At 37.8% G+C, this 26,670-nt stretch overlaps 1 protein-coding gene across 1 annotated transcript in view; it reads left to right on the top strand.

The window, feature by feature from the left end:
- LOC111142867 (notch 2) overlaps positions 1–26,670 on the top strand; it is a 172,449-nt gene that overhangs the window by 27,543 nt on the left and 118,236 nt on the right. Inside the window, exon 2 of the mRNA XM_022496239.1 lies at positions 13,515–13,596. Coding sequence (XP_022351947.1) covers positions 13,515–13,596 — 82 coding nt within the window. The remainder of the gene's footprint in view (positions 1–13,514; positions 13,597–26,670) is intronic.

Here is a 26,670-nt window from a genome sequence, read left to right as displayed (position 1 = left end):
TTGTATATTAAAGTTTTATTTCAAATTCATCTACCAATTCATGGACGAGGGTTGGTATATGGTGTCAGATATCCTTTAAAAAAAGTCATAAGAGAAACAGAAAAATAATTTATTTTAACATGTCATTATTTTTCTAAGTTTTTTAGTGGTATGGGCATGAAGTAGGGTGGTATTTTATGGAACATTATACCAAACTGTAATGATGAAATTTATCCTTCTGACTTTTTGGAAGCCAAGAGTCTGGTGTTCTGAGACTTGTGGAAAAATAGTGGTGTGCACTGTTTGAGGTTTCCTCAAATAGGATCCAATGTGATTACCGGTATGTGTCTGGATAGTTTATTTGTTGGTTTGGGAAGGTGAGTTTTTGTCTTTTTTCCTCTCTCAGTTGATTTCCTTTAATTGGGAGAGGAGCAGACCAGTTGAAGAAAATATTCTGTCTCTTATGGCATTCTTGGTTTACCACATTAGTTATTACATGCCTTCTCTGACTAGCAGGCCACACTTTTTCTGTTTAGAAGTTCCCTTTTCACTAACTTAATTGCAGATGTGTTGTTGTTTGGAGGAATTTATTTCCGATCAGTTGATTTATGGGTAGCTTGATCAAATTATGATGGGTTGCCTACTTTTAATAGGGTCACTGTTCTTAAGAGTAAAATTTTGTCAACATAAGGTTTGATCCTTCTTATGACCTGGTTCATAATTTCCTTTTGCTTCTTGATGCTACTGTGGTATCTAATTATAATTTTTCAAATGAAGAACTCTGTATAGTTGTACCCATTCTTTTACCTCATAGGATAGTTTGTTTTTGTGTTTTTCCTGAGAAATAGTACATAGCAGTATATTGCATCCTAGAGTTGGCAAATTTTCAAAAGTGAGGTTCTTTTGTTGTGGAGGTAGGAGTGATACTATTGAATGTACTTGTTAGAGCATGTACATGAAGAGTGGTTCTGAAATACATCATTGGTGGCCCCTCTTATCCTAGGAACTTAGTGTTGTTTTGATTTTTGGCAAGCATGTGGCCATTAGCTGGTCTTTGGCATAAATGCTTTTTATGTACATAGCTGGTATGTGGGTGCTTATCTGCATGAGAATATTCTGTTATGGAGGTTTACAGGTTTGGTTGGACATCGGGTTTTTCTGACTGCATTTCAGCAGATGTGAGTGGAAGGAGGCTGGACTGGTAGATAAAAGACTTGTGTTCTGGGGCAGGTTTGGCCATCTTGATTTGAATGATTTGGGGCAAGTTCCTTATTTCTTTGAGTTGCAGTTTCCTCTGTTGTAAATGGTGCTAATACCAATTTGCATGCCTTACAGGGTTGTTGTGAGGATCAAATAAAATCATTTGTATGAAAATGTTTTATAAACTATGAAGGTATTTTTCTTGTAGCATTGCCTTTGGTCAGACTTCTCAGGGGTGAGAAAAGTGAGAGTTGGGAGCTGAGGTTCTGATTTGTTTGGCCAGTGTTCACATTGGTCTTAGAATACTTGTAGGTTTTGGTGGGGCAGCATAGATGGAAATCAGCTAGAAATCCCTGCCCATTAGAAGCTGAGACGTTAATCCTAAATACATGTTGCCAAGTCAATACCAACTCCATCTTTACGCAGAGCGGGTGCTTGTTACTCTCATTGCAGTGGAAGGACACTGACCAGCCAACTGGCCTAGGATGTGACTGACTGCTTTCTGAAGGCACATCATTAGTTACTCCCTGAGGGTAAGATATTGTATGGTAGGGAAGGTTGCTGATTTGGGGTTATTTTCAGTGGAGTTGGAAGAGCACATACAGAAGCCCACTGTGTGCGTATTTATAAACTTTTTCTACTTAACTCAAAAACCAGATCACATGAGGATGAGGATACTTGATTCATTTCACATTTTTAATATGAAACTTAAAGTATTTGAGACTTTCTATGATAACTTCTATTTAGGCTCATAGCCAAAGTGATTACAATGCCTTAGTTTTCATATTTTTGATGAGGTAATGTGTGCTTTGGTGGGGAGGAGGAGAAATGTTATTTAATCACCAGCACTACACTAATAACCACGTTAGCTAAATCCTTTGTCCCTATGCTTGAACTCAGGGTTACTTACTTTAATACTGATTTTCCAAAGGACTTAATCCTGTTAATGTGATGAGGTGATGGTGGGAAGGACATTCCCACTGGGCCTGGAGTGGTGTAACTGGTAAAACTCCCTTTCTAAATCCGTCTTATTCTACATGAGTATCACTCCCATGTCCCCAAAGTGGAATGAATTTTTACTGAAGAGAGTATTTTAAGAGTGATAAACAAAAGAGATGAAAATATCTGCTCTGCCAGGTCTTTGTGACCTTAGAAATCTAGAATAAACTATCATTTTGCAGATTTTATTTTTGTCTTCTTTTATGGGAAATTAGGAACTTGTTTATGTTCTCTTGGAGGGAGATAGAAAACTGGCTTGATCCTTCAACAGTCTGGCTTTGAAAACATTTCCCAAACATTTACCATATGCCTAGCATTACATAGCTAGGTTGAATCTAGGTAGAACAGACATGGTATTGGTGTTACTGAGTCCAAAATCTGTCTTTACTGGAACCCACTTGGACTGCCAGGCAGGAGGAGTTGACAGCAAGGTAGATAAAATTGGTGGTAGTTTAGGGCATCTGCTTTCTTTTTTTTTTTTTTTTTTAATTCCTCTAGGAATTTATGACTCATTTTTGGGGAGTTGGGGAAGACTGGGCTCAAGAAAGCCAATACCCCTTCTAGGATCCCACCCCCATTTTAATTTAATATATTGAGGTTTAGATTATTTTTGTAGCTTTTTCTGAGAACTCTGGACTGAAGCTCTAGGCCTCTCTGGATTTGCCAAATTGGGTATTACTGCAAATGGAGAAACCTAGATTTCCTTCCTGTTTCAAAAAACACAAACATGGAAAGCTCAAACTCTGATATGGTCATGGATGAGCAAGGACGGCAAGGATTGCCTGTTTGCAAATGAGTTTGTGGCTGTCAGTGTGTGGGGCTGTTTGTTTGTTTGTTTTAAAATGACTGTTACAACTCCATAGAAATCTGAGTAGTCTTAGAGGAAAAGAGTTTTAAAGAGGACTTGAGTAAACATTGAAATTATCAGCTATTCGTCAAATATCTTGTAGTGTACATTATTACTTTTTTCTGTTGACCCTGGGACCCACGTTCTGTTGATGTGAGTTAGCACTGTCTGTGTTTGAAGAAACAAGTGAGAAGAAGGGAGCAATTGAAAACAAAACTAAATAAAAATGAAAGTTTGGAGCTATATTACATGTTTTCTTCCCTCAGTAGTTAATAAAGATTTGATATTTTCCTAGTGTCTACCTTCTATTCCAGGGTTGTTGTCCCAGACATGTTCTCTGGAAATGGGAACAATATGCATTTACCATTTCCAGATTTAGACATTTTCCTCACTATGCTGGTTTCTTTGTTTATCCAGAGTATTCTGGGTTATAAGCCCAGGGTTTAGGGCCTTTTGAGCTCTTGAGTTTAAATAGTTCTCAGTGGAACATGATAAAAAATAAATAATTAAAAAAAAAAACCCAGCTCTCAGTGATGTGAGTTTTGTATTGAGTATTTTCTACAGGTGAATAGGGTTTGGTTTTGGCTGAAGGTATAGAACCTCTGTCACCCAGATAATACAGAAATAACCCAAGTGTTAGGACCTTAGTTTCTGTAAGCCCTGTCTTCAGAAGTGTTAGATATAATGGAATGGTATGCTGGACTCAGATTTTTTTGTCATACAATAACATTTTGTGGGGTTCAGGTGACCTGATTCTTGAGACTAGCCTTCATTGCTACAACCATAGTTTTTGAAAAAAAAAAGGACGTGGGGAAGGATACTCATAGAGAAATCTGGGGCTGTTCTCTGGATTTTTCCTCAGTTGGTTTTGGGAAGTCTCCTTGATTTTACTTTTTTTTATTTATTATTTTTTTAAGATTTGATTTTATTTAAATTCAATTAGTTAACATATAGTGTATTTTTGGTTTCAGAGGTAGAGTTCAGTGATACATCAGTTGCCCATAACACCCAGAGCCCGTTATATTATATGCCCTCCGTAATTCCTTGATTTTTATATAATGTAACAATTTTAGGTTTTTTCCATTTTTATTTTTAACATAATTTTGTCCCTTATTCTTTTGGGGGTTTACCTCTAGATAAATAATAGAAATTGTCTACTCCATTTAAAAAGTTTTCTGAACAATTTAAGCTAAAAGAACACTTTGTTTTCTTTGGGTGAGTAGCAAGAAGATTATATATATTTATAAAATTCTTTTCCAGCAAGGGTACTTAAAAGCATGTATTTAAAATTAAGAGCTTTTAAAAAAATGAAGCTTTACTTAACAAAATTGTCTTTAAAAAGCTTTAAAAAGGGAGCATTTACTAAAAGCACAGGAAATTGGTGACAGAATTTGTTTCTGATAACAGAACAGATGTAGATCATAAAGGAGATAATAGAAGGTAGAAGACAATAGAGTATCACCTCAGATTGGCCTTTTTTGACCACTATACATAGGGAATAATTTGACTTCTTCATAGAGAATAATTTAACTTCTAGATCCGATATAGCTTCTTCCATCTTGGGTTTTGTTATACTGAGATCTTGAACCTTTTGGATGTCAAAGATCTTGAACCTTTTGGATGTCAAAGTGTTGTAATTTTTTTTGGTCAGTGTCATGTTACAAAATATTATATACTTAATAGTGAAGAAGTACATTGGGGCTACTTTGGATCAGTTTGGCGCTTTTTTTTTTTGGTGCATATTTTTTGATGGATGTGTGTCAGTGAATCTACTCATGGGGAAAATGGTAATATATAATGGAAACATATGATCTTAGCTTACCATTCACTTGAAATTTTTATTACTGTATTTTCTGCATTTTCCATTTAGATATAAATTATTTTGGCTTCTGTTTAACCCATCTAAATCAATTCCTAACCATAATACCACGGCTTAAGATTCATGGGGAAGAGTGGGGGAGTGTATATCTTTATGCAAATTTTAAGGCAGGAATTTCCAAATATGTTTCAGTTTTGTGAAGATTAGAAAAGTATAGTTCCACTTTCTCAACTTCTCATCCCCATTAAAGGGCAGGAAATTTGCACCATTTTTTCCTTCTTATTTTACTTTTCTAATGCTTATATAAAATGAAATCAGAATTGTTAGACACAGTCACATTTGGGTATCACTGTGCTTATTAAAATTGAAGCCTTAGAAAATTCTAAACACATAAAATGGTTGTTGACTTTGTCTATACATTTTTGTGTTAAAGACATTCATTGAATATCTTATGAGTATAGACTATACCTGCTATGGTCCAGGCGCTGTGCTAGGTCCTGGGTATACAAAGATGAGCCAATCATGGTCATCATCTTTAGAGAATTTGCGCAGAGGTTGGGGAGAGAGATAGGAGAGCCAGCACTTTTATTAAATCTGCCTAGGATGTAATGAGAATAATACCTAAATGAGGAACACCTAAATCAGACTGGAGGGTGTCTGAGGGCTTCTTAAGGAAGGTAATGTTTTATCTATGATTTGAAATGTAGGTAGGAGTAAACGAGATGGATAAGGAAGAAAGGGAGGGAAAGTATTTTCCAAGTGAAAGAATGTCATATATGTAGAGATGATTATTGACAGATTTGCCACGTCTGATTGATTTTTAAAGAATTTATTTATTTGAGAGAGAGAGAGCTTGAGAGGGGGAAGGTCAGAGGGAGAAGTAGACTCCCTGCTGAGCAGGGAGCCAGATGTGAGACTCAGTCCCAGGACTCAGGGATCATGACCTAAGCCAAAGGCAGTCTCTTAACCAACTGAGCCACCCAGGTGCCCACCACATCCGATTCATAAATATGTTTTTATAACTTTTCATTTTATTTAAGTCAAAATTTTTCTGCAGTCTGTAAGACAGAAAAATGAAGGAAATAACACAGTGTATAGTATATGTCAGTAGAGCACAGCAAATATTGGTGAATTTTGCTCTTTGTAATAAATAAATCCAGTAGTATAAAATAGAAAATTGGAATTTTTTAAATCAAAGATTATTACAGACTCATCAACTCACTAGGACAAATATCTTTATAAAATAAAAATTCTAGTAATGTCAAAAACACCCTTATGTTATATATAACTTCATTTTTTGTTGGTTATATTTTCTTTAGTCAAGGTATACCTGTTTTTGAAAAGTAGTAATACTATGAACTCTGTAGCCTAAGCCTTAATCTCTGTGGGTCTGATATCAGCATCTCTTAAGTAGGAAACACATTTTCTATTAAATGATGTCTGTAAAGGACAGAGAAATCCTTGTAACGCTGTCAGGAAAGTAAAATTGGTATCTCCATTGTTGCATTTATTTGCTTTTTAATCAAGACAAATTTCAAGGAGGAAGACAGATGTTTCTCTACTTTGTTTTTATTTAAATATACCACTTGGGATTTGAAGCTTCTGCACTTCTGTTTGTTTGGATTTTTTTGTTTTATGGCTTGATTCCAAAAAATGGAATAAAAAATTTAGTGGAAGTTTGTTGCTTGAAATCACAGGGTGCTATGAGAATTATTGCAAATCCCTAATGTCTCTCTGTCTGCCCTCAATTTTCTTACTTTTGGTAATAATGCAGGCAGTCATTTTAAAAAACTTTGCTTTGTTCATTTTACTGAGCTTCTTCCAGACACCATGTGCCTGAAGCAACAGCAGCCAGCTGTAGCCAAGGTCCTAGGGCATAAACTCAGGCTTCTTCTCTCTCAAATGCTGCTACTCGAAATTTGCATAAACGTTGAAGAGAAAATTAAAAGGGCCCTGTATGCCAGCTCTTCATATATTTTAGGAACCCCACCCCTTGAAGATATTAAAATGTCTTTTGAGTGAGCAGTGCATATGAACACAGATATCACACTGCAGACCAACAGAACAGGATATGGGAAAAAAAAAATCATGTGAGATAGACAACAGACAGAGGCTTATTTGAAGAGGCTACAAAGCAACAAGTAATGCCACTTTACACCGATTACATGTTAATGCAACAAATGAAACACATTGAAGGCTGCTCAGATTACAGCTGGCTGGGGTGCAGACTTAATTACTCACGTTAGAGATTTCTAAAACAAAGGGAGGCTTTTAAACCAATGATATGTAGCTGGCATGATACTGAAAAGCCCTGGAAAACCTAGGCAAATGCCTTGACGAAATTTTAAGGAAGATTCCATCCTGTCAGGATATTGGGCCAGTTCCTAAATGGCTAATTCCTGAGGCACTAGAAATGGTTAAAATCAATGACAGCTTATTCTGTTGTTTGCAGTATTTATAGACAAATGAGGCCAATAAACTTGAGTAAATACCAGGACCTTGTCTATACTGAGCTACACAGTGCTAAACACAAGGGTTTGGGTTGTATTTCTTAGAGGTTCTTTCTGGAGTGGTCCTGAAATTGACATTTAGAGGGTTTGCTAAAGGTATTTAATAAAAGCAGTTTTTATTTTGTCTGTATTTGTCTTGGATTCATTTGGGTAAATCACATTCTCTTTGCCCCTGCCCCTAACTTCCCCCCATTTCACTGTATGGACTGTAAGGATAGGAATTGTTTTACTTCTGTTTGATTTCCATTCAATGCCTAGTGGAGGGCCATGCTCACTGTAAGTTCTTCAACAAATATAGAACCATATTAAATTGAAAGACATTTTTGCTCATATATATGTTTATTTTACCTTTACTATGTCACTTCTCCTAATTCCTGCAGTGCTACACCTTTTTTTAAAGGCAGTGACTGCTGACTTATTATTATTATTTACAAAAATTTTTTGGTAGTAGTAGTAGTTCAGTATTTCTTTTATTAGACTGTTAGTGATGGCAACTGGGAAGAATTTATTCCACTTACTGATAGTACATCTTAAATTGCCTAGGGCTCTTCTATTTTCCCAGATTTGTCTGCTCAAACTGGGTTTGATTGATTTAACAAGTTTCCCTAGAGGTATCATTTATCATGCATTCACTTACCAAAGAATTTAAGTACCTACTGTGTGAGCTAGGCTTTTTTTGAGTTCTTACTATGAATCAGGCATTTGAGGTTGTTTAAATGTATTGATTCAGTTAGTTCCTACCAGGGCTCTAAGAGATGATTTTACAGGTGAAGAGACTAAAACAGAAAGAGGATACAGATATAGATAGTAAATGGTGGAGCTAGAATCCAAACTCAGATCCTGGCGTTGGTGGTATAGAGGTTAGCATAGCTGCCTTCCAAACTCAGATCCTGATTTTAGCATCTGTGCATGAAACGATATTGCCTCAAATATACAGAAAATAAGTATTTTTCTATCGTCTAGGAACTTAAACATGGAGGAATAGAGAAAGAAGACAACATAGAATTAAGTGCTAAACTGTGAGTGAGTTTTGAATATTTTAAGTCAGGGGTCCTGAGGGTGAGGTGGAAGGTAGGCTGGGCCTCGGCGGAATGAATAGAGTGTCCTTGATGGTGGAGGGAAAGTGGCAGCTGAGGAAGCTGAGATGTGGATAGACATGGACCTGAGTGCAGTGGTGATCCATTCTAACAAGAGACTGCATTTGTTATGGTGGGAGGGTCCCAGGAGGGTAAGGTGGACTGTGTTCTTGAGGGCGAACCTGAGGGTTTAGACTGGAAGAAGTAAGAAATGGCTTGTTCCTGGAAGAAGTACCATCCGTGCCATTGTGTGAAGGTACTGCGTAGACCTCTCAGCTGGTTCTTCTGAAGCCAAACTGAGAGTAAGTTCTGAGAATTAAGAACTGAAAGCCAATGCAGATTAGAGAGTGCTGTACCAACACTTTGTAAGTGGGGCTTCTCGGAGGTTGGATGAGATTAGAATAAAAGCCTTACCACTTTTGGGGAGCTGAGAAAATAGATGTCTTCAACTTAGGCTAAAAAGTGATGACTTGAATAAGCTTATATAAAAAGAATAAAAGCCTTCACTTACTGGAACATTTTACAGTTGTGACTGTTTTCTATCTTTATTTTTTTTTGCTTTCAAAGATTTATTTATTTCAGTGAGAGAGAGAGCAAGCGCAGCAGGGAAGAGCAGAGGGGAGGGAGAAAGAATCTCAAGCAGATTCTGTGCTGAGTGTGGAGCCTGATGTGGAGCTTGATCTCAAGACCCTGTGATCAGACCTGAGCTGAGCCCAAGAGTCAGATGCTGAACTGACTGCACAACCCAGGGGCCCCTACAATTGTGACTGTTTCCAAACACAAATCTAATTGTGTCATTTTCCTTGCTTAAAGCTGAACAGTATTTACCCTCACACTTAGATCAGAAGCCAGGGTCTAACCCCTGCCTTCCTCCTTTTACTCCCCCTCCTTGCTTAATAGTCCCCAACTACATGAACTTAGAATACCAGTCTCATTCCCATCTCAAAGCCTTGATACTTGCTCTTTCTTCAGTTTGGGATTGCTCTTTCCCACATCTTCATGATTCTTGTTCATTTAAATATTAGCTCAAAGATAGCTTCTGAGAGAGGCCTTTCCCAGTTGTCCTATCTAAAGGTGGTCCCTATACCTCCAGCCTTTGTGATTACTCTGTCTCCCATATCTGGGTTCTATTTCCAACAGAATCTATCACTTACCCTTCTCTAAAATGTTATTTATTCATGTATTCTCTATCTTTCGCTAATAGAAAGAAGGTTCATGGGGACAGAGACTTTATTCTGATAACTATGGAATCCCTGACATTAGGGCCTACACCTCATGGAGTAGATGCTTTATAAGTATGTTCTGAATATTAGAAGGTTAGCCCCCAAAACACTGGACAGAAAATGTGTGAAAATTAGAAATTCATCTCTAAATTTTGTGTCACATTGCCAGGTTGATGGAGTGATAAAATTGAAATCTCCTGCTTTGCTTTGTTTTTGCCCCTTTTTTGGGGAGGGGGGAGCATGCACACAGACACAGACACACAGACACACACAGAGTATATGAAATTGATTCTAGTCAACGGTATTTATTGAGTGATCACTATGGCTTAAGGTGAAAATTTGGGAAAAAGTCACTTTTTTGGTGAGTGACTCATTTCTCTGAGTCTACTAAAACATCAGTTAAGCATCTGTTCTCTAATGAGATATGATTGGGCATTTCGTTTTTTACTCTACAAATATAAAGGGGTGCTTTCAGTTTCACTGTTAAATATAAGTGTTTTACATTGGAAAAAGCACATTGAATTTTGAAATGAAATTCTTTTCCGGTTTCACTGCAATTTTTTTGAGTTATCAAAGTTTTTAATTTCTCTTTGAATGGCAGATAATTACAGTATTCATTTAGAAATACCCCTGAGCAAAGTCATGAGTCTCAGATTTTACTTTATTTTTCTTTTGTCTATTCAGGGAATAAATTACTGTCTAGATTACCCTAAACCTCCAGTGGATTCTATAGTCTTAGGGGATTCCATAACTTGGACACTCATGCCTTAGTTGTTCTCAAAGTATGGTTCCTCAGACTTCTGGCATCAGCATCACCTGGGAGCTTGTTAGGAATGCAAATGCCCAGGCCCCCTTTAGACCTCCTCAACCAGAAACTGTGGGGGTGGTGTCTGGCAAGTCCTCTAGTTGATTCTGATACACATTTTGAGCACCATGGCTTAGTAAATGTTAAAGGGTCAAGGTAGCGTGATCCTACAGATTAGCCAAATGGCATTAATTATTAGCCCTGTAAGCCCACCTCCTTTTTGGTCACTGAATTTGATTGGTTCACTAAGGCTAGGCTGTAAAGTTACTTGCTTGATGGATTGCCACATATTGACTTTGGGTTGTTTGTATTTCTCTGAACCTGTAACTGTAATGATTTGCCAGGACATTTAATAGGAACAGGCTGTAATTTTTTTGCACCCATGGCTTTCTGAGTCATGGGTGGCTAGGCCCTTAATGTCCTTCTGCATAGATTTCTCCAGGTACCAGGCATGCCATTCACATACTTTTAATGAGGGAGGTGTCACTGTTGGATCACAGAAGACCTTCACGAACATTTAGTTCACCCAAGTTTAGTTTACCAGTAGGGAAATTGAGCCCCCATGAGGTTGTGCTTTACTTGCAGTAGTACAGCTAGTTAGTGGTAGAGACAGGATTTCAGGTTTCTGGATTCTACTGAGCCAGGATTCCTGCAGGGGGAGGACAAAGCTGCAGTTTAGCTTGCTCTGTGCCTGCAGGACATTCCTTTCCTACTGACAGGTTTTCTTTTTTATTTAAAGAGAAAAAGCAAATAGAAAAAAGTCAGGAAGTTCTCATTGAAACTAATAAAAGTGTCTAAAGAGAATGAAAAAAGCAGTTTGAGAACTTTGGTATGGAGGAAATAACCTGACATTAACTGTTTTAATTATAGTTGTTGCATTGGCCTTATCAGTGTGGGAAGAGGGAGCATTTGAGCCCTACAGGGAAGTGGGATATGGACAACAAGATGACCCTCTTCCTGAATCTGCCTGTTCAGATTGAAGCTTAGTGACTGTGTGATCCCAGCAGCTGTCAGAGATGGGGCTGGACTTGGGAAGAGACCTGGGTCTCAGGCCTAACACGCCACAGCTGGTGGTGTGATGTTCCATGAGGAGGTACCTAACCTCATTGGCCCTCACTTTCTAGTAAATGGGTCTAACAATACCTATCCTGCCCATCTGAGAAGAAAAATGTCGGATAGTGGGAAGCAGTGTATCACTGTAGTTAGGACCACAGACTTCCCAGGTTCCAGACTCACTAAGGTTCAAATTCTGGCTCTTTTGGCAGTAGTAGGTCACTTCGCCTTTTTGTGGAACACATTTAATGAAATTAACTGCTTCACAGTGTTGTAGGGAACATTGAATTAGTCTATGTGAAGTGCATAAAATAGTATCTGGGATTGAGTAAGTGCAATGTCTTAGCTGCTGTGGTTATTACTATTTTAAAAATATTATTTTAAGAGATGAGATTTCTATAAACATGTTCTCAAATGCTTCTATCACTTGGTAACGGTACTGGGCAAATAGAGGGTTCTTATGCAGTAATTTTTTTTTAAAAAGGAAATCCCTTTATTTTTTAAAAGATTTTATTTATTTATTTGAGAGTGAGTGAGAGAGCACACGCACATGTTCATGAAAGGGAGCATAAGCAGGGGGAGGAGCAGAAGGAGAGGAAGAAGCAGACTTTCTACTGAGCAGGGAGCCAGATGTGGGACTTGATCCCAGGTCCCTGGGATCATGACCTGAGCCGTAGGCAGATGCTTAACTGACTGAGCCACCCAGGCACCCATCTTATGCAGTAAATGTTAATGGAGGAGTTGTTCTAGCATCCAGTTTGTGCCTGGGCCCTCCCTATGAAAAGAAGCTGATTTTGATACCCTAGAATGTCAGGCCTAGAGCCTGTGATATTGAGCAGTTTATTCATAGAGTGGTATGGCTAGAGAAAACTCAAAGGTAGAAACTTCTCAGTTTTGCTTTCAGGTATTTGTATACAAACTGTCTAGCAGATGGACATCTTAAGATCTTACAGAAAAAGTTAATTGACTTTAATGTTGGTTTTTGTTGTTTGACTAGGTTTCTTTCTGTCTTGCCTTTCCAGCTGTTATTAGGATTCTTGATAAGGAGTTTGATGATGAAAATTCTAACTCTAAAAGCTAAATAATCAAGTTACCTAGCAAGTGAGGGGTAGACTTTAGGAGCCTTTCTCCTCTTGTGGCCAAAATCAATGAAAATTTCTACTGTTGCTCTTTATTTCTGAGTAGCCTGTTTTGGGGAGGGATTGTGGTAGTGAGGTACCTTGTAAGAGGACTGGAGTTTAAGAATTTGAGAGTTATTGTTTTGTCTGCATATATAAAATTAACTTTTTATTTTCTTTACTTTGACCCCCCCTACCTACAATATGTATTTGTGGTCTACTCCCCCATCTTTGTGTGAGTCCCTTAAGGCTAGAGATTACATTGTATTCATTTCTTACATATTCCATTTCCTCTTTTCCTCTGGATACTAATGTTGTGCCTAGTATATGCTAGGCTCTCAATTACAGTTTGTTCAATGAATGTTGTTGATGTTTCTGAATAGTTATTAAAGTGGCCTGTTCTGAAACCTCACTTGAAGGCTTATGTAATTCATTAGTATTGTGGTGACCTAGTATTTACCCAAGTCTTCCTAAATATTCATTGATGAATCCTTACATTGCTTATCTGAAGTATTCAAATTTCAAGACGCTTGTGCATGTCATGGATGTTAAGAGCTTTACTTTTCTTTAGTATCATTGGGAGATAGCGATGCAACAGCTGGGAAGATAGAGGCACAGAGAATTAAGAGCATCATTCAATACTGTAAAGTAGTTATTGTAGGCAGAGACTCCTAGGATGAACTTCCATGCTTCTATGGCCCCAGGAGCCAAAGGACAAATACAAAACAAAAGAAACAAACAAAAAACCTGATGAAAGCTCTAAAGGGAGACCCAGATCAGGTTGGATATGGGAACGAATATTGACCTGGATTGGGTAACATTTCTTTGCTGTCTGAGGGTTATGATTAGGACTTATTTCTAATGTGCATTTGTTTTTATTTTTAGCATTGCAGTGTCGGGATGGCTATGAGCCCTGTGTAAATGAAGGAGTGTGTGTTACCTACCACAATGGCACAGGATATTGCAAGTAAGTTTTTCTCTCTCTCTTGTTTTTTCTTTCCTTTTTATATATTTTATTTTTCCTCAGTATAACCCTGGACAAGATTTGGTTCTACTAATTCTATTTTCAGTACTTCTGTGAAATGTTACTGGTTCTCTTACTTTTCTGATGTATTCTTTGTGAAGGATGAGGATGGAACAATGTAGATGTCAGATAAATGGTTAACAAGAACTTCTTCCTATCTTATCACTATCTTTTTCATTATGAAAAAGACTTTTCAGTGAGTGGCTAGTTAATGTATATTGAATACATTTCAATCCTAAGAATCACTCCTCAACATGTTAGTTATGATCTTGTTTTTAAGTCAAACCACAATAGATACTAACTTTAATTCTGCCTAGTGTAAGCGAGTATTACAACATGAAACTATTTTTCTGGTGTAAAAACGTCCAGCTCCTAAAAAGAGACCGTTAGATAGATGTATATGCACCAGTAGGGATGGGATGGGGAGCAGGTACTGTGGTGAAGGTCATTTTATGGGCTTACAAGAATAACGGTATGGAACAGGACCAGGTAGTAGAGGCTGGTTCTCAAGAGCAGTTTTTCTTTTTCTCCCACACCTAGTTTAGCTATACTTTTTGTTTCTTTGAGGAGGCCTGTGAGATTATCTCATAAATAGCTCCTCTTTGTGTCCTACAGACTGTATTTTTTTTCCTTCTGGCTCTGGCTCAATTGAAATTTTATTTTTTTAGAGATTTCATTTCTTTATTTGTCAGATGGAGAGTGCCAGTGCACAAGCAGAGGGAGCAGCAAGTAGAGGGAGAAGCAGTCTCCCTGTTGAGCAGGGAGCCCAATGCAGGACTGGATCCCAGGACGCTGGGATCATGACCTGAGACAAATCCAGACACTTAACCGACTGAGCCACTCAGCCGTCCTTCAGTTGAAAAATTTTTTTTTTTTAAAGATTTTATTTATTTGACAGAGAGAGAGAGATCACAAGTAGGCAGAGAGGCAGGCAGAGAGAGAGGGGGAAGCAAGCTCCCTGCTGAGCAGAGAGCCCGATGTGGGGCTCGATCCCAGGACTCTGAGAACATGACCCGAGTTGAAGGCAGAGGCTTTAACCCACTGAGCCACCCAGGCGCCCCCAGTTGAAAATTTTTGACAGGAACATGTATTCATTATATTTAGATCATGTGAAATAAGATTGATAATGTAACTTTTCTTTAACACTTGCATGGGGTACACTTGTCCTCTGCTTCAGTAGCAATACTTGGCTTGATAAGCATTTTAAATGAGTTTATCCAACATGTTTTAATTTCTTTTCTGGGTATTTAATTGAATAACATAAATATAATATGACATTGGTTCCAGTCAAGTCCATTTTGACACCAGGATCTAAGTTCCCTGTCTTTTTTTTTTTAAAAAAGATTTATTTATTTATTTGTGAGAGCGGGGGTGGGGAAAGAGAGTGTATGAGTGCGCACTAGCAGGGGGAGCAGCAGGCAGATGGAGAAACAGATTCCCCACTGAGCAGGACCCTGAGATCATGACCTGACCTGAAGGCAGATGCTTAACCGACTGAGCCACCCAGGCATCCCAGGATCTAATTTCCTTAATGCCATCGGTGAGGATTTTTATAAGTGAAGGAAGATGCTCTTGGGCAGAGTGACAATATTTTAAACTATGATGACAGTAAAGTTGTTTTTTTAATTTAAGATTTTATTTATTTATCTGAGAGAGAGAATGAGAGAGTATGAGCAGAGGGAGCAGCAGGCAGAGGCAAAGGGAGAAGCAGGAGCAGGGAGCTGGGCACGGGGACACGGGGGAGGCAATGGACACAGGGGACACAATGTGGGACTCGATCCCAGGACCCTGAGCCACCCAGGCACTCCAGATGACGGTAAAGTTTAACCGTACGTTGCTTGCATTGGAATAAAGGTAATACTGGGAATGAAAAAATTTTTTTTATTTTTTAACTGATAATGAGCTGCTCACATAGTTTTTCTAGCTGGAAAACAAAAAACAAAAATGTGATGTAGTCTTCTTTCAGAATGGTAATACAGTTGGAGATAATAAAGGGGAGGAACTTTTATTTTAATGCCTTAGAACTTGCTACCAAAATCTTCAGTCCCTTTTTGGCACCCAGTGTCATAGTTACTTGTTTTATTCTGCTATCCAGCTCTCTTGTGGTAGTTAACCCATTAAATTATGATCATTTGTGGATGTATTTGTTTCTCCTACTGGATTTCGAGGTCCTTGTCCTATATATTTTTGTATATAGGACATGATGATATGTAGCTAGAGCTTAACAGTGTGTTTCTTGAACCAAAAGGTGCTCAATAGAGTTCATCATTCATATGTTCTTTTAATCTGTGTCTTAAATAAGAAGATACTGACCTCTCCTCTGAGAATTTTATTTGCTTCACACAGCCTTTAGTATGGTGGTACTATACGGAGAGGTACTTTAGTTCTATCTGAACATAATTCAATGTGGTGACTTATGTAGGGGAATTTCAAATAGGTTCTAAGTGTTGGCCTATGTATTTGTGGTCTGCTGTAGGAAGAGAGACTAGTCTCTGAGCATTTTACCAGGAGAGGACACTAAGGGTCACTTTTGGGCGAAAGGAGTTTTGTGGGCCATTAGTCTCAAATTCTCCAAAGTGAGAGAGACAGAGTTACCCCTGGTCTCTGGAAGAAGCACTGGTAGGGAACAGGGAACACACTTTATGGTTAACAAAAATGGAGCTGCCCAAAATCTGTCTGTGGATGCTTGTTATTGTTGATGGGATAGGTTGCTTATGGATATAGTTCTGGGTGAGTCCCTCAGATGTCCTCCAGCCCTGTGTGAGGGAAACAAGCCCCTGAGAAGGAAGAGTAAGGAAAAAAAAAATGGGCCAGACTGTCCTTTTGGGAGACCAATATGAGCAATAAAACTTGTAAAAAGAGAATATTTCTCTACATTGGTAAAAGCAACATTAGCGTCAACATAAAGTGGATACAGGAAAAGCACGAACAATATCAAGGAGGCCAACTCAGTCATCCTGACAATGCCATAGGATATTGAGCAAAATTTTAAGCAAAAATAACATCTACTTAGCAGAACTTTCAGTGTATCTTCACCAACTTTGCTCTTTTCCTTAGGGAAAGAAGGTAATCCAGCTTGTTCAGTAAATATTATTTTTATATATTTTTATATTATTTTAATGGTAAATGGATATTAGAACATAAGTTCTATAAAAATTACATTAGACATGCAGGGCATATGATTATCTTTTTGTTCATGAGATTGCTTAGTGGATTAGGAAAAGAAAGTTGAAGCCAAATTCTTTTTTACAGGGGGTGGGAAGGCAGGAATTAATGGAAAATGTTTTAGAGTGGAAGGTATCTGACTATCTGTTTAAAGAGCATAATGCTACTGATTTAGCTAAAATATAATAGTTGTTTATAGAAATTATAGAAATCCTTGATAAGATCACATTGACAGATGAGGATAAGTACTTTAAAAGGTTAGTTTTGTATATAGCTCAGCTGTTTTTTCTGTTAGGAGCCTAAGTATTCTATAAGTCTGTGATTAGATTGGGATGCCAGACAAGGAGAACCTGTATAATCTTGCATAAAACTCAGTTATTGCTCCTAAATAGTTGTTGTCAGATCTTAATAAAGCCCTCTCACTACAGAGAGATAAGACATATTATTCCCTCCCTTGTCCTTCTGGGAGGTGTAAATATATAATTAAGTTTGGCTGTCATTAATCACTTTAAAGTTGTTTGTCTCAGGCTTTCAAAGATAAACCATTCCAAATCCCAATTTGATTGAAAATCATGGGTAACTCAAGTTCACTAGAATGTTGGGGGAGGGTTAGTTTTTGATTTGTAAAGTTCACAATATATGCATTTTTAAGGACATATTTATCATAGTTATGTGAAGTCCTATCTGTCAGTTCTTAACATCTGGGTTGTCTTTGGGTATGTTTGTATTAACAGCTCTTTCTGTTGACTCTGGGTATAGTTTCCCTTTACTTCTCATTTATGGTAGTTTTTGTTATTTACTGGACATTGTGAGTGATGCATTTTAGTGTTTACCTTCTGCTAAAGAATGGTGAGTTTTGTTCTAACAGGCTGTTACATCACTGGAAGATCACCTTGATCCTATGAAGGCATGATTTTAGGCTTTTCTCTGGCAGGTCTGTTTTGCCTTTAGTCTGACAGTATTTAAGTCTTAGTCCTGGGATGTGGTCCTTACTCTCAAGGTATGACCCCTTGGGGGATCAGTGGGAATTGTGAGGTGCTTGTCAAGCCCTGTGTTCCCCAAACCCTTCTAATTTAGTAGGACTTGAATTCAAACTTCTAACTCCCCAGAACCATGCTCAGTTTTTCAGCCTTCCACTTCCAACTCTTGCTTTCCTTTGGGTTCCTAAATACCTTGTTCATGCACAGCCAGGAAGCATTTAAGGATTTTAGTGGAGTCATATACATATTTTAGAGCTACCTACTCTGTGGCTCTGTTTTTTCCAGGGGGATTTCTCCTCCTCCAAATTCTAGCTGCTTTGACAGTTCCAGATACTTGATTCCTCAGCTCAGTAAGACTCCCATTTTCTGCTTGTATTCCCTCAGTGCTGCATGGACCAAGGACTACCTTCAGGGAAAAAACTATGTAAATGTACATTTCATATGGTTTGGTTTTCTTTTTTTGAGGCTCATATCCCAGTTTCTGCCTGGTTTGATTACTCTTTGGTACCTTTAATCTTTGTCCACAGTGTCTAATTATTATAAGCAAGAGAGTTGATCTAATTACTCTGCCATTATTTTTAATGATAAAAGTTATCATTATAAAGGACTCTTTCAAAAAATTCTACATGCTGCTTAGGTAACTAGCACAGTGTTTATTGAACACTGGAAAGTCACCATGAGTTACTTAGGTTCCTGTGAATGAGTGATTGCGTTTGAGAATCTCTATTTTTTGCCAAAGTATCTAAATAGAAACTATGTTTTAAAGTAATCACTATCAAAATAAATTATTTTTACTTTACATTATCAGAGTAAACAAAGTAAATCATTATAAATATAAAATGTTATAAAGTATAACTTTGTTTCACAATTAACCTAAAATTTGTCTACTAACTGTAAGAAATAGTAAACATTAACAACTAAACTTTCCTTGCCAGGATTAGGAGTAATAATGGTGGTCCAGGCCTCCTAAAGCCTTTCAAGAAAACTAGAGCTATTGCCTTCTTTGTCCTCTTGGTACGTTTCTATATAGTCAGGAGAGAATAGAGACACTTGGAATCTTCCAGAGCTTAGAATAGAGGAGGCTCTATCAATATATGTGTTGTTGTGGTGCTCTCCTAGAAAGGCATTTTCAAAAGTCATGGCTGACTCAGCATCTTCCCTTTTACTCACCTTGTTAGTGCATTCAGTGCTGTTCGGGAAAATATCAGATCAAAGAGGTACATTGGGAAAAATGTCAGCTGTTGAATCACTTTCTCTTCTTCTGTCCTGAAACTGGTTCCCCCAAGAAGAGTCCTTTGAGTAGCGTGCCCTATTCAGCAGAACATCGTATATAGAGTTTTTCTGGGAGATGCTAGCAGAAGCCTGGCCACTTTCCCATAGTTCTTTTATCTTTACCATAAAATGAAGAATACTGTCTTCTGCTCACTAAATAGCTTTCACAGAGTAATCTTTTTTTTTAATGTGATACTTAAGAAGCTATTAATTCAGAAATTATTTTATGCTCTTTATGTATACCGCATATAACAGATAACTGAAGTCTGTGGTAGTAGTTGCAAATAATTGATAGTGTTATCACATTATTTCACACTCTGGGAAGTCATAAAATAATTATCGATTCATTCACTTGGACTTTTTTTTTTTTTTTAAGATTTTATTTATTTATTTGACAGAGGGAGAGATCACAAGTAGGCAGAGAGCCCGATGTGGGGCTTGATCCCAGGACTCTGGGATCATGACCTGAGCCGAAGGCAGAGGCTTAACCCACTGAGCCACCCAGGCGCCCCATCACCTGGACTTTTTAAAGAGGTTCAGAATGAGTCTTACTAGACTAATGCAAAGTGAATTGTGAAGTGACTGTAATGTAGAGCAGAAACTGTTGGTGACTGGTAGGGCTGGGACCAGGGTGAGGTGAGTGAGGCTTTTCATCTCAGGTGTAAAATTTTAGAGGGTGTCAGAAAACCCAGTTACCAAGGCATATAGTATTTTTAAGAGTCTCATGCTCTTATCTACTGACTGAACTAGCCGGGCAGTTATAGTTTAGTGTAGTAGTTCAGAATATCAAAATTAATGCAAAAAAACTGTTATAAAAATATCCAAATTAAAATTTATCTAAAGATAAAGAGATCAGTATTACTGACTTTTCCTTTGCCTCAGACTTCAGTGTGGTTTACTGTGGTACTGCTGTGTGGACTAAGGCATCTGAAAGAGCCCTGCCTGGTAACATGGAGAGGACATAGGTTTTTATGCCAGGTGGACTAGAGTTTGAACCCTGATTCTTGTTAGCAATCAGACCTTTGGCAAGTTAAAGAATATTATGCTAGCTAGTGTTTATTGAGCACTTATTATATGCCAGGCTCTGTGATTAATTAACCTTTTTATATATTCCTGTTTTACTGATGAGTATATATAGGAACTCAAAGAAGTTAAATAATTTTCCCAAAATCACATACTTTCATTTTTTTGAAGGTTTTTTTTTTTCAAAGATTTTTTATTTATTTATTTGACAGACAGAGACCACAAGTAGGCAGAGAGGCAGGCAGAGAGAGAGAGAGGAGGAAGCAGGCTTCCCGCTGAGCAGAGAGCCCTATGTGGGGCTCGATCCCATGACCCTGGGATGGGGACCTGAGCCAAAGGCAGAGACTTTAACCCACTGAGCCACCCAGGTGCCCCACATACTTTTATTTATTTATTTTTAAAGTTAACATACAGTGTTATATTCGCTTCGGGTGTACAGTATAGTGATGCAACACTTTCATATGTCAGTCACCCTGTACTCAACATGACAGGTACACTTCTTAATCCCCATTATCTATTGAACCAATCTCCCCTCTGGTAACCATCAGACTGTTCTCTACAATTAAGAGTCTGTTTCTTTAAAAAAAAAAAAAAGAAGAAGTCTATTTCTTGATTTCTCTTTTTTCCTTTGCTCATTTGTTTTTTTCTTAAGTTCCACATATGAGTAAAATCAATATGGTATTTATCTTTCTCTGACTGACTCATTTCACTTCGCATTATATTCTCTGGCTTCATCCAAGTCATTGCAAGTGGCAAAATTTCCTTCTTTCTTATAGCTGAATAATATTCCATTGTATGTAATACCACGCCTTTATGTATTCATCAGTTGATGGGACACTTGGACTGCTTCCATATCATGGCTATTGTAATTAATGCTGTTATAAACATAGAGGTGCATGTATCCCTTTGAATTAGTGTTTTTGAATTCTTTGGGTAAATACCCAAGAGTGCGATTGCTGGATCATAAAGTAGTTCTATTTTTAACTTTTTGAGGAACCTCCATATTGTTTTCCACAGTGTCTGCACCAGTTTGCATTCCCACTGATAGTGCAAGAGGATTCCCTTTTCTCCACATTCTTACAACACCTGTTGTTTCTTGTGTTGATTTTAGCCATTCTGAAAGGTGTGAGATAATGTCTCATAGTAGCTTTGATTTGCATTTTCCTGATGGTAGTGATAATGAGCATCTTTTCATGTGTCTGTTGGCCATCTGTATGTCTTCTTTGGAGAAATATCTTTTCATTTCTCTATATTTTAATGGATTATTTATTTTGGGGTGTTGAGTTGTTTTGTTTTTTTTTTTTTAAGATTTTATTTATTTATTTGACAGAGAGCACAAGAGACAGAGCAGCAGGCAGAGGGAGAGGGAGAAGCAGGGTCTCTGCTGAGCAGTGAGGCCGACGCAGGGCTTGATTCCAGGACCCTGGGATCATGATCTGAACTGAAGGCAGCTGGCCAATCAACTGAGCCACCCAGGCGCCCCAGATGTTGAGTTTTATAAGTTCTTTATGTATTTCGGATACTAAGCTTTTTGAATATGTCATTTGCAAACATCTTCTCCCATTTTGTAAGTTGCTTTTAGCTTTGTTGATTTTTTTCTTCTGTGTGCAGAAGATATTTATTTGATACAAGTCCCAGTATTTATTTTTGCTTTTGTTTCTCTTGTCTTGGGAGACATATCTAGAAAAAATGTGCATATGACTGATGTCCAGTGTCAAAGAGGTTACTCCCTGTGTTCTCTTCTAGGATTTTTATGGTTTCAAGTCTCACATTTAAATTTTTAGTACATTTTAAATTTACTTTTGAGTATGGTAAGAAAGTGGTCCAGTTTTCCCAGCACCGTTTGTTGAAGAGACTGTCTTTTTCCCATTGGATGTTCTTTTTTTTTGGTCAAAGATTAATTGACCATATAGTCATGGGTTCATTTCTGGGCTTTCTGTTCTCCCCCGTTGATCTATGTGTCTATTTTTGTGCCAGTACCATACTGTTTTGATTACTCAAATCAGTAATATAACTTTGTAATATAACTTGAAGTCTGAAATTGTGATGCCTCCAGTTTTGTTTTTCTTTTTTCTATTTTATTTTATTTTATTTGTGAGAGAGAGCATAAGCAGGGAGAGGGAGAAGCAGATTCCCTGCTGAGCAGGGAGCCTGACATGGGCTCGATTCCAGGAGAATTGGATTAAATGTATAGCTTGCTTTGGGTAGTATAGACATTTTAACGATATTTGTTTCCAATCCATGAGCATAGAATGGCTTTCCATTTCTTTGTGTCATCTTTAGTTTCTTAAATCAGTGTTTTATAGTTTTTAGAGTAGAGATCTTTCACTTCTTTGGTATGGTTTATTCCCAAGTATTTTATTATATTTGGTGCAATTGTAAATGGGATTGTTTTCTTAATTTCTCTTTCTGCTCATTATTGGTATTTGAAATACAACAGATTTCTGTACATTGATTTAATATCCTGTGACTTTACTGAATTTATCAGTTCTAGCAGTTTTTTGGTGGAGTCTTTCAGGTTTTCTATATATATAGTATCATGTCATCAGCAGATAATGAAAGTTTTACTTCTTCCTTATTGATTTGGATGTCTTTTATTTCCTTGTGTTGTCTGATTGCTGTGGCTAGGACTTCCAGTACTATGTTGAATAACAGTAGTGAGAGTTGACACCCTTGTCTTGTTCCTGACCTTAGAGGAAATGTTCTCAGTTTTTCCCCTTTAAGGATGATGTCAGCTGTGGATTTTTCATATATGGCCTTTATTATATTGAGGTATGTTCCCTCTAAACCTACTTTGTTGAGGGTTTTTATCATGAATGGAGGTTGTACTTTGTCAGGTGCTTTTTGTGCATCTATTGAAATGATCATATGGTTCTTACCCTTTCTCTTATTGATATGATGTATCACATTGATTGATTTGCAGATATTGACCCACCCTTGCAACCAAGGAAAAAATTCCCAGTTGGTTGTGGTAAATGATTTTTTTAATGTATCGTTAGATTCGGTTTCCTAGTATTTTGTTGAGAATTTTTGCATCTGTGCTCATTAGGAATATTGGTCTATATGATCACATATCTTTTAAGTAGCTGACCTGACACACACTCTGGGAAAATGGGCTGTCAGTCTGAGTCTCAGTTTGCCTATCAGTAAAATGGGGCAAAATTACCTATTTCATTTTATTATTTTTTTTAAGTATTTATTTATTTATTTGTCAGGGAGAGAGCGAGCAAGTGCGCAAGTAGCGGGAGAGGCAGGCAGAGGGAGTAGCAGGCTCCCTATCAAGCAGGGAGCCCGATGTGGGACTTGATCCCAGGATTCTGGGATCATGATCTGAGCCGAAGGCAGACGCTTAACTAACTGAACTACCCAGGCTTTCCAAAAACTTTCTGTTTTAAAATGGGTAATTCAAACATGACTTTCTGAAAAGGAAATATGGGACATTTAAAAGACTTGAAGTGACTCTTTAGGTCAGGGATGTGATTATAACTCTACATAGTTTCTGATTTTAAACAGAGACAGTATCATTAGGTAGACCTGGGCAGCTGACATAATATTTGAGTATTGAACCTGCTTGTAGCTCTGTGAGTGTACCTGGGCCCGGCTTGGGTAATGCTGCATTTCTGAGAAGTGGCCTTTGATGTGAAAGCTCAGTGCAATTATTGCAGATGAAATACAAGAAGGCAATGAAGGTGGGGAGAGAGGATTCTATCTATTAAAATGGTCTTTGGTAGAGAAAATTAAATGGAAAAACTTGAAACTTCTCAGGGGCGCCTGAGTGGCTCAGTGGGTTAAAGCCTCTGCCTTCGGCTCAGGTCATGATCCCAGGGTCCTGGGATCGAGCCCCGCATCGGGCTCTCTGCTCCACAGGGAGCCTGCTTCCTCTCTCTGCTTGCCTCTCTGCCTACGTGTGATCTCTGTCTGTCAAATAAATAAATTAATTAAAAAAAAAAACAAAACTTGAAACTTCTCTCTTCTTTTTCCTAATGGAAAATGAACAAGTCCAGACAGATTTTATGCAGCTGTGAAATTGGACTGGTCAAATTCAACAACTTCTGATAAATTTTGCTGCCAGGTCAAAAGTCACACATTGTTAAACATAGTGCCTTACATTTGCATAGTGAGTTAACAGATGTACAGATATATGTCCCAGGAGGCTTTCCTTATTTAGGACACGAGATCTGGACACTTTAACAGTACCATTCCGAAGTGATTCTTATTAACCACTATGTGTTTGAAAAATCCTTTAACAAATACATTAGGTGTCCCTGAGGAGTTTTTTTATAAAGTAAGTCTTGATTATCAGGTTCTTATAATATAGAACAATGGGATTCCTATACTCTTTTCAATTAATCTTTATTTTTCAGGTTTGAACCTTTATAAACTTAAGTGTTAGGTAAAGAAGTAGGAGAAGGTGATTCTTAGACTCTGCCTGTATCCTTTTGCCTCTCTTGGATAATTGCCAATAAGTTAAATCAAATAATTTTGGCCTGCAAACCTGGCATGAATAGATGTGAGTTTAACTAGGCTTCTTTCAACACAGTCCTCAAGTTAACCGTAATCCTCTGTAAAGTTTCTTTCTTATTGTTCCATTGTGGCATGTCAGCACCATTAATTTCATGTAGGAATTCTTTTCTCCCTTTTTTTCTTGTGACTAAACAGGATGAGAAATATTTTTCTTTCAGGATCTGGAGTAGCTTAATTAAGTACTTCATTTTAAATTTTGACTGTCTATCTTTCATCAAGGCTAGCAAGATTGAATACAGAGGAGTGGGGATATCAGAATGTGATAAAAATGTAATTATCTAAAAATTTCCAAATGCTTTCTTTTTCATTAAGCTAACATAATGTGTGGACGTTGAAGGAGATTTTCTTTAAGTGCTCTTCTAAACGTACTATATGTATGTATGTAGCTAGGAATAAAATTTGGTGTCTCCTCCATCCCTACAGTCTCTTTTCTCTCTTTCTCTGTGTGTGTGTTATGTGAGTTTTTTGTTTTTGTATTTGTCTTAGTTGTTTTACTTTATGTTTTGATGTAAGGTAAATTACAATTTATCTGGGGCTTCCCAAAGTTTTCTATATTCTGTTTATCTGTTGTCAATAATCTTTGCTGGCACTTCATGCTCCATGTTCAAAAATGTCTTACTGATTTTTATATGCTGTCCTCAGGCTTCCCTTATTAATGCAGTTATCTTCTGTTTAAAATGGTCCTCTCCTAAACAAACTATTACTTGAATCTTTATCAAAGGAGTTTTATGCAAGAAAAGTCAAAGCAAAGACTAATTAATAAGGGCATTAGTTCAGTGACAGGCGGTATTACTTAGTGAACCCATCCAACTGGAACATCATATCCAATTTTTTTCTTCACATAAGTATGAGGAGAACATAGATATTAATGAGAAAATAACCTGATTAAGACTTATGTAGCATAGTGGCTTTAGGGTAATGAATCTCTGTAGGTTCAGGCCATTTTCCTTTACTTGCTCTGTCTATAATCCTGTATCCCGAACACTGAAGGTCAGATAGACTGAAGCACTGTAGGATTCTTACTCTTTGTCTTAACCAGCTTAGGCTACTCTAATAAACTACCACAGACTGGGTGGCTTAAACAACAGGTATTTATTTCTCATAGTTCTGGAGCCTGAGAAATCTAAGATCAAGGCACTGGCAGATTCAGTTCCCTGTGAGGACCTTCTTCCTGGTGAGATGGACACCTTCTCACTATATATATTTTCACATAGTAGGGAGAGAAAGCTGTGGTCCCCTCTTCTCCTTATATGGGCACTAATCCCATTACGAGGACACTACCTCGTGATTTTACCTACCTAATTACCTCCAAAGGCCCCATCTCCAACTATCATTATATTAGGGATTATTGTTTCATCATATGAATTGGGGGGGGGAGGGATGCAAACATTCAGTCCATAGCACTCTTCAAAGAAAAGTTTAATTTTCATCAATCTAGTATTTGTTGAGCTGGCTACATTGACTGGGCACCGTGCTAGGTATTGTGAATAGACACAAAGGCCCAAGAGGCTTGTGTTCTCTGACTTACTTATTTGTGAGTCTGAAATACCTTGGGAGTGTCTGCTAACGAATGTCATGTTTCTCTCATGTAAAACATGGTGGCAGTCCTCTGACATCTTGCCATCTTGTTAGGGAGATGAGGCATAAATTTTGTATAAAATACAGTGTTCTGTAACTACCCGATGTGTCAGCACAGATGATAAAAACTGTGGAGAGTCAGACAAGGGAGCAACTACTACAGGACAGAAGATTAAAATCAGACGGTCTTTAGTGGATCACTTAGCTTATAAATCTGAGAATATGATGGAGATGGGTAGTAGAAGGATGGAATTAGAGAGAGACTAAGGGGACCAGAAGTGCCGTTGTTTCCTGGAATAATCATTACCAATATCTTTATCATTTTGTTCTTAATGACATAGTTTTTTTTTTAAAGATTTTATTTATTTATTTGATAGAGATCACAAGTAGGCAGAGAGGCAAGCAGAGAGAGAGGGGGAAGCAGGCTCCCCGCTGAGCAGAGAGCCTGATGCGGGGCTCGATCCCAGGACCCTGG

Source organism: Enhydra lutris, unplaced genomic scaffold (assembly GCF_002288905.1).
Source record: "Enhydra lutris kenyoni isolate GAN:26980312 unplaced genomic scaffold, ASM228890v2 scaffoldscaffold9, whole genome shotgun sequence".
Lineage (NCBI taxonomy): Eukaryota > Metazoa > Chordata > Mammalia > Carnivora > Mustelidae > Enhydra > Enhydra lutris.
Note: the sequence above shows the minus strand (reverse complement) of the source record. Positions and strands in the feature narration are given on the sequence as shown.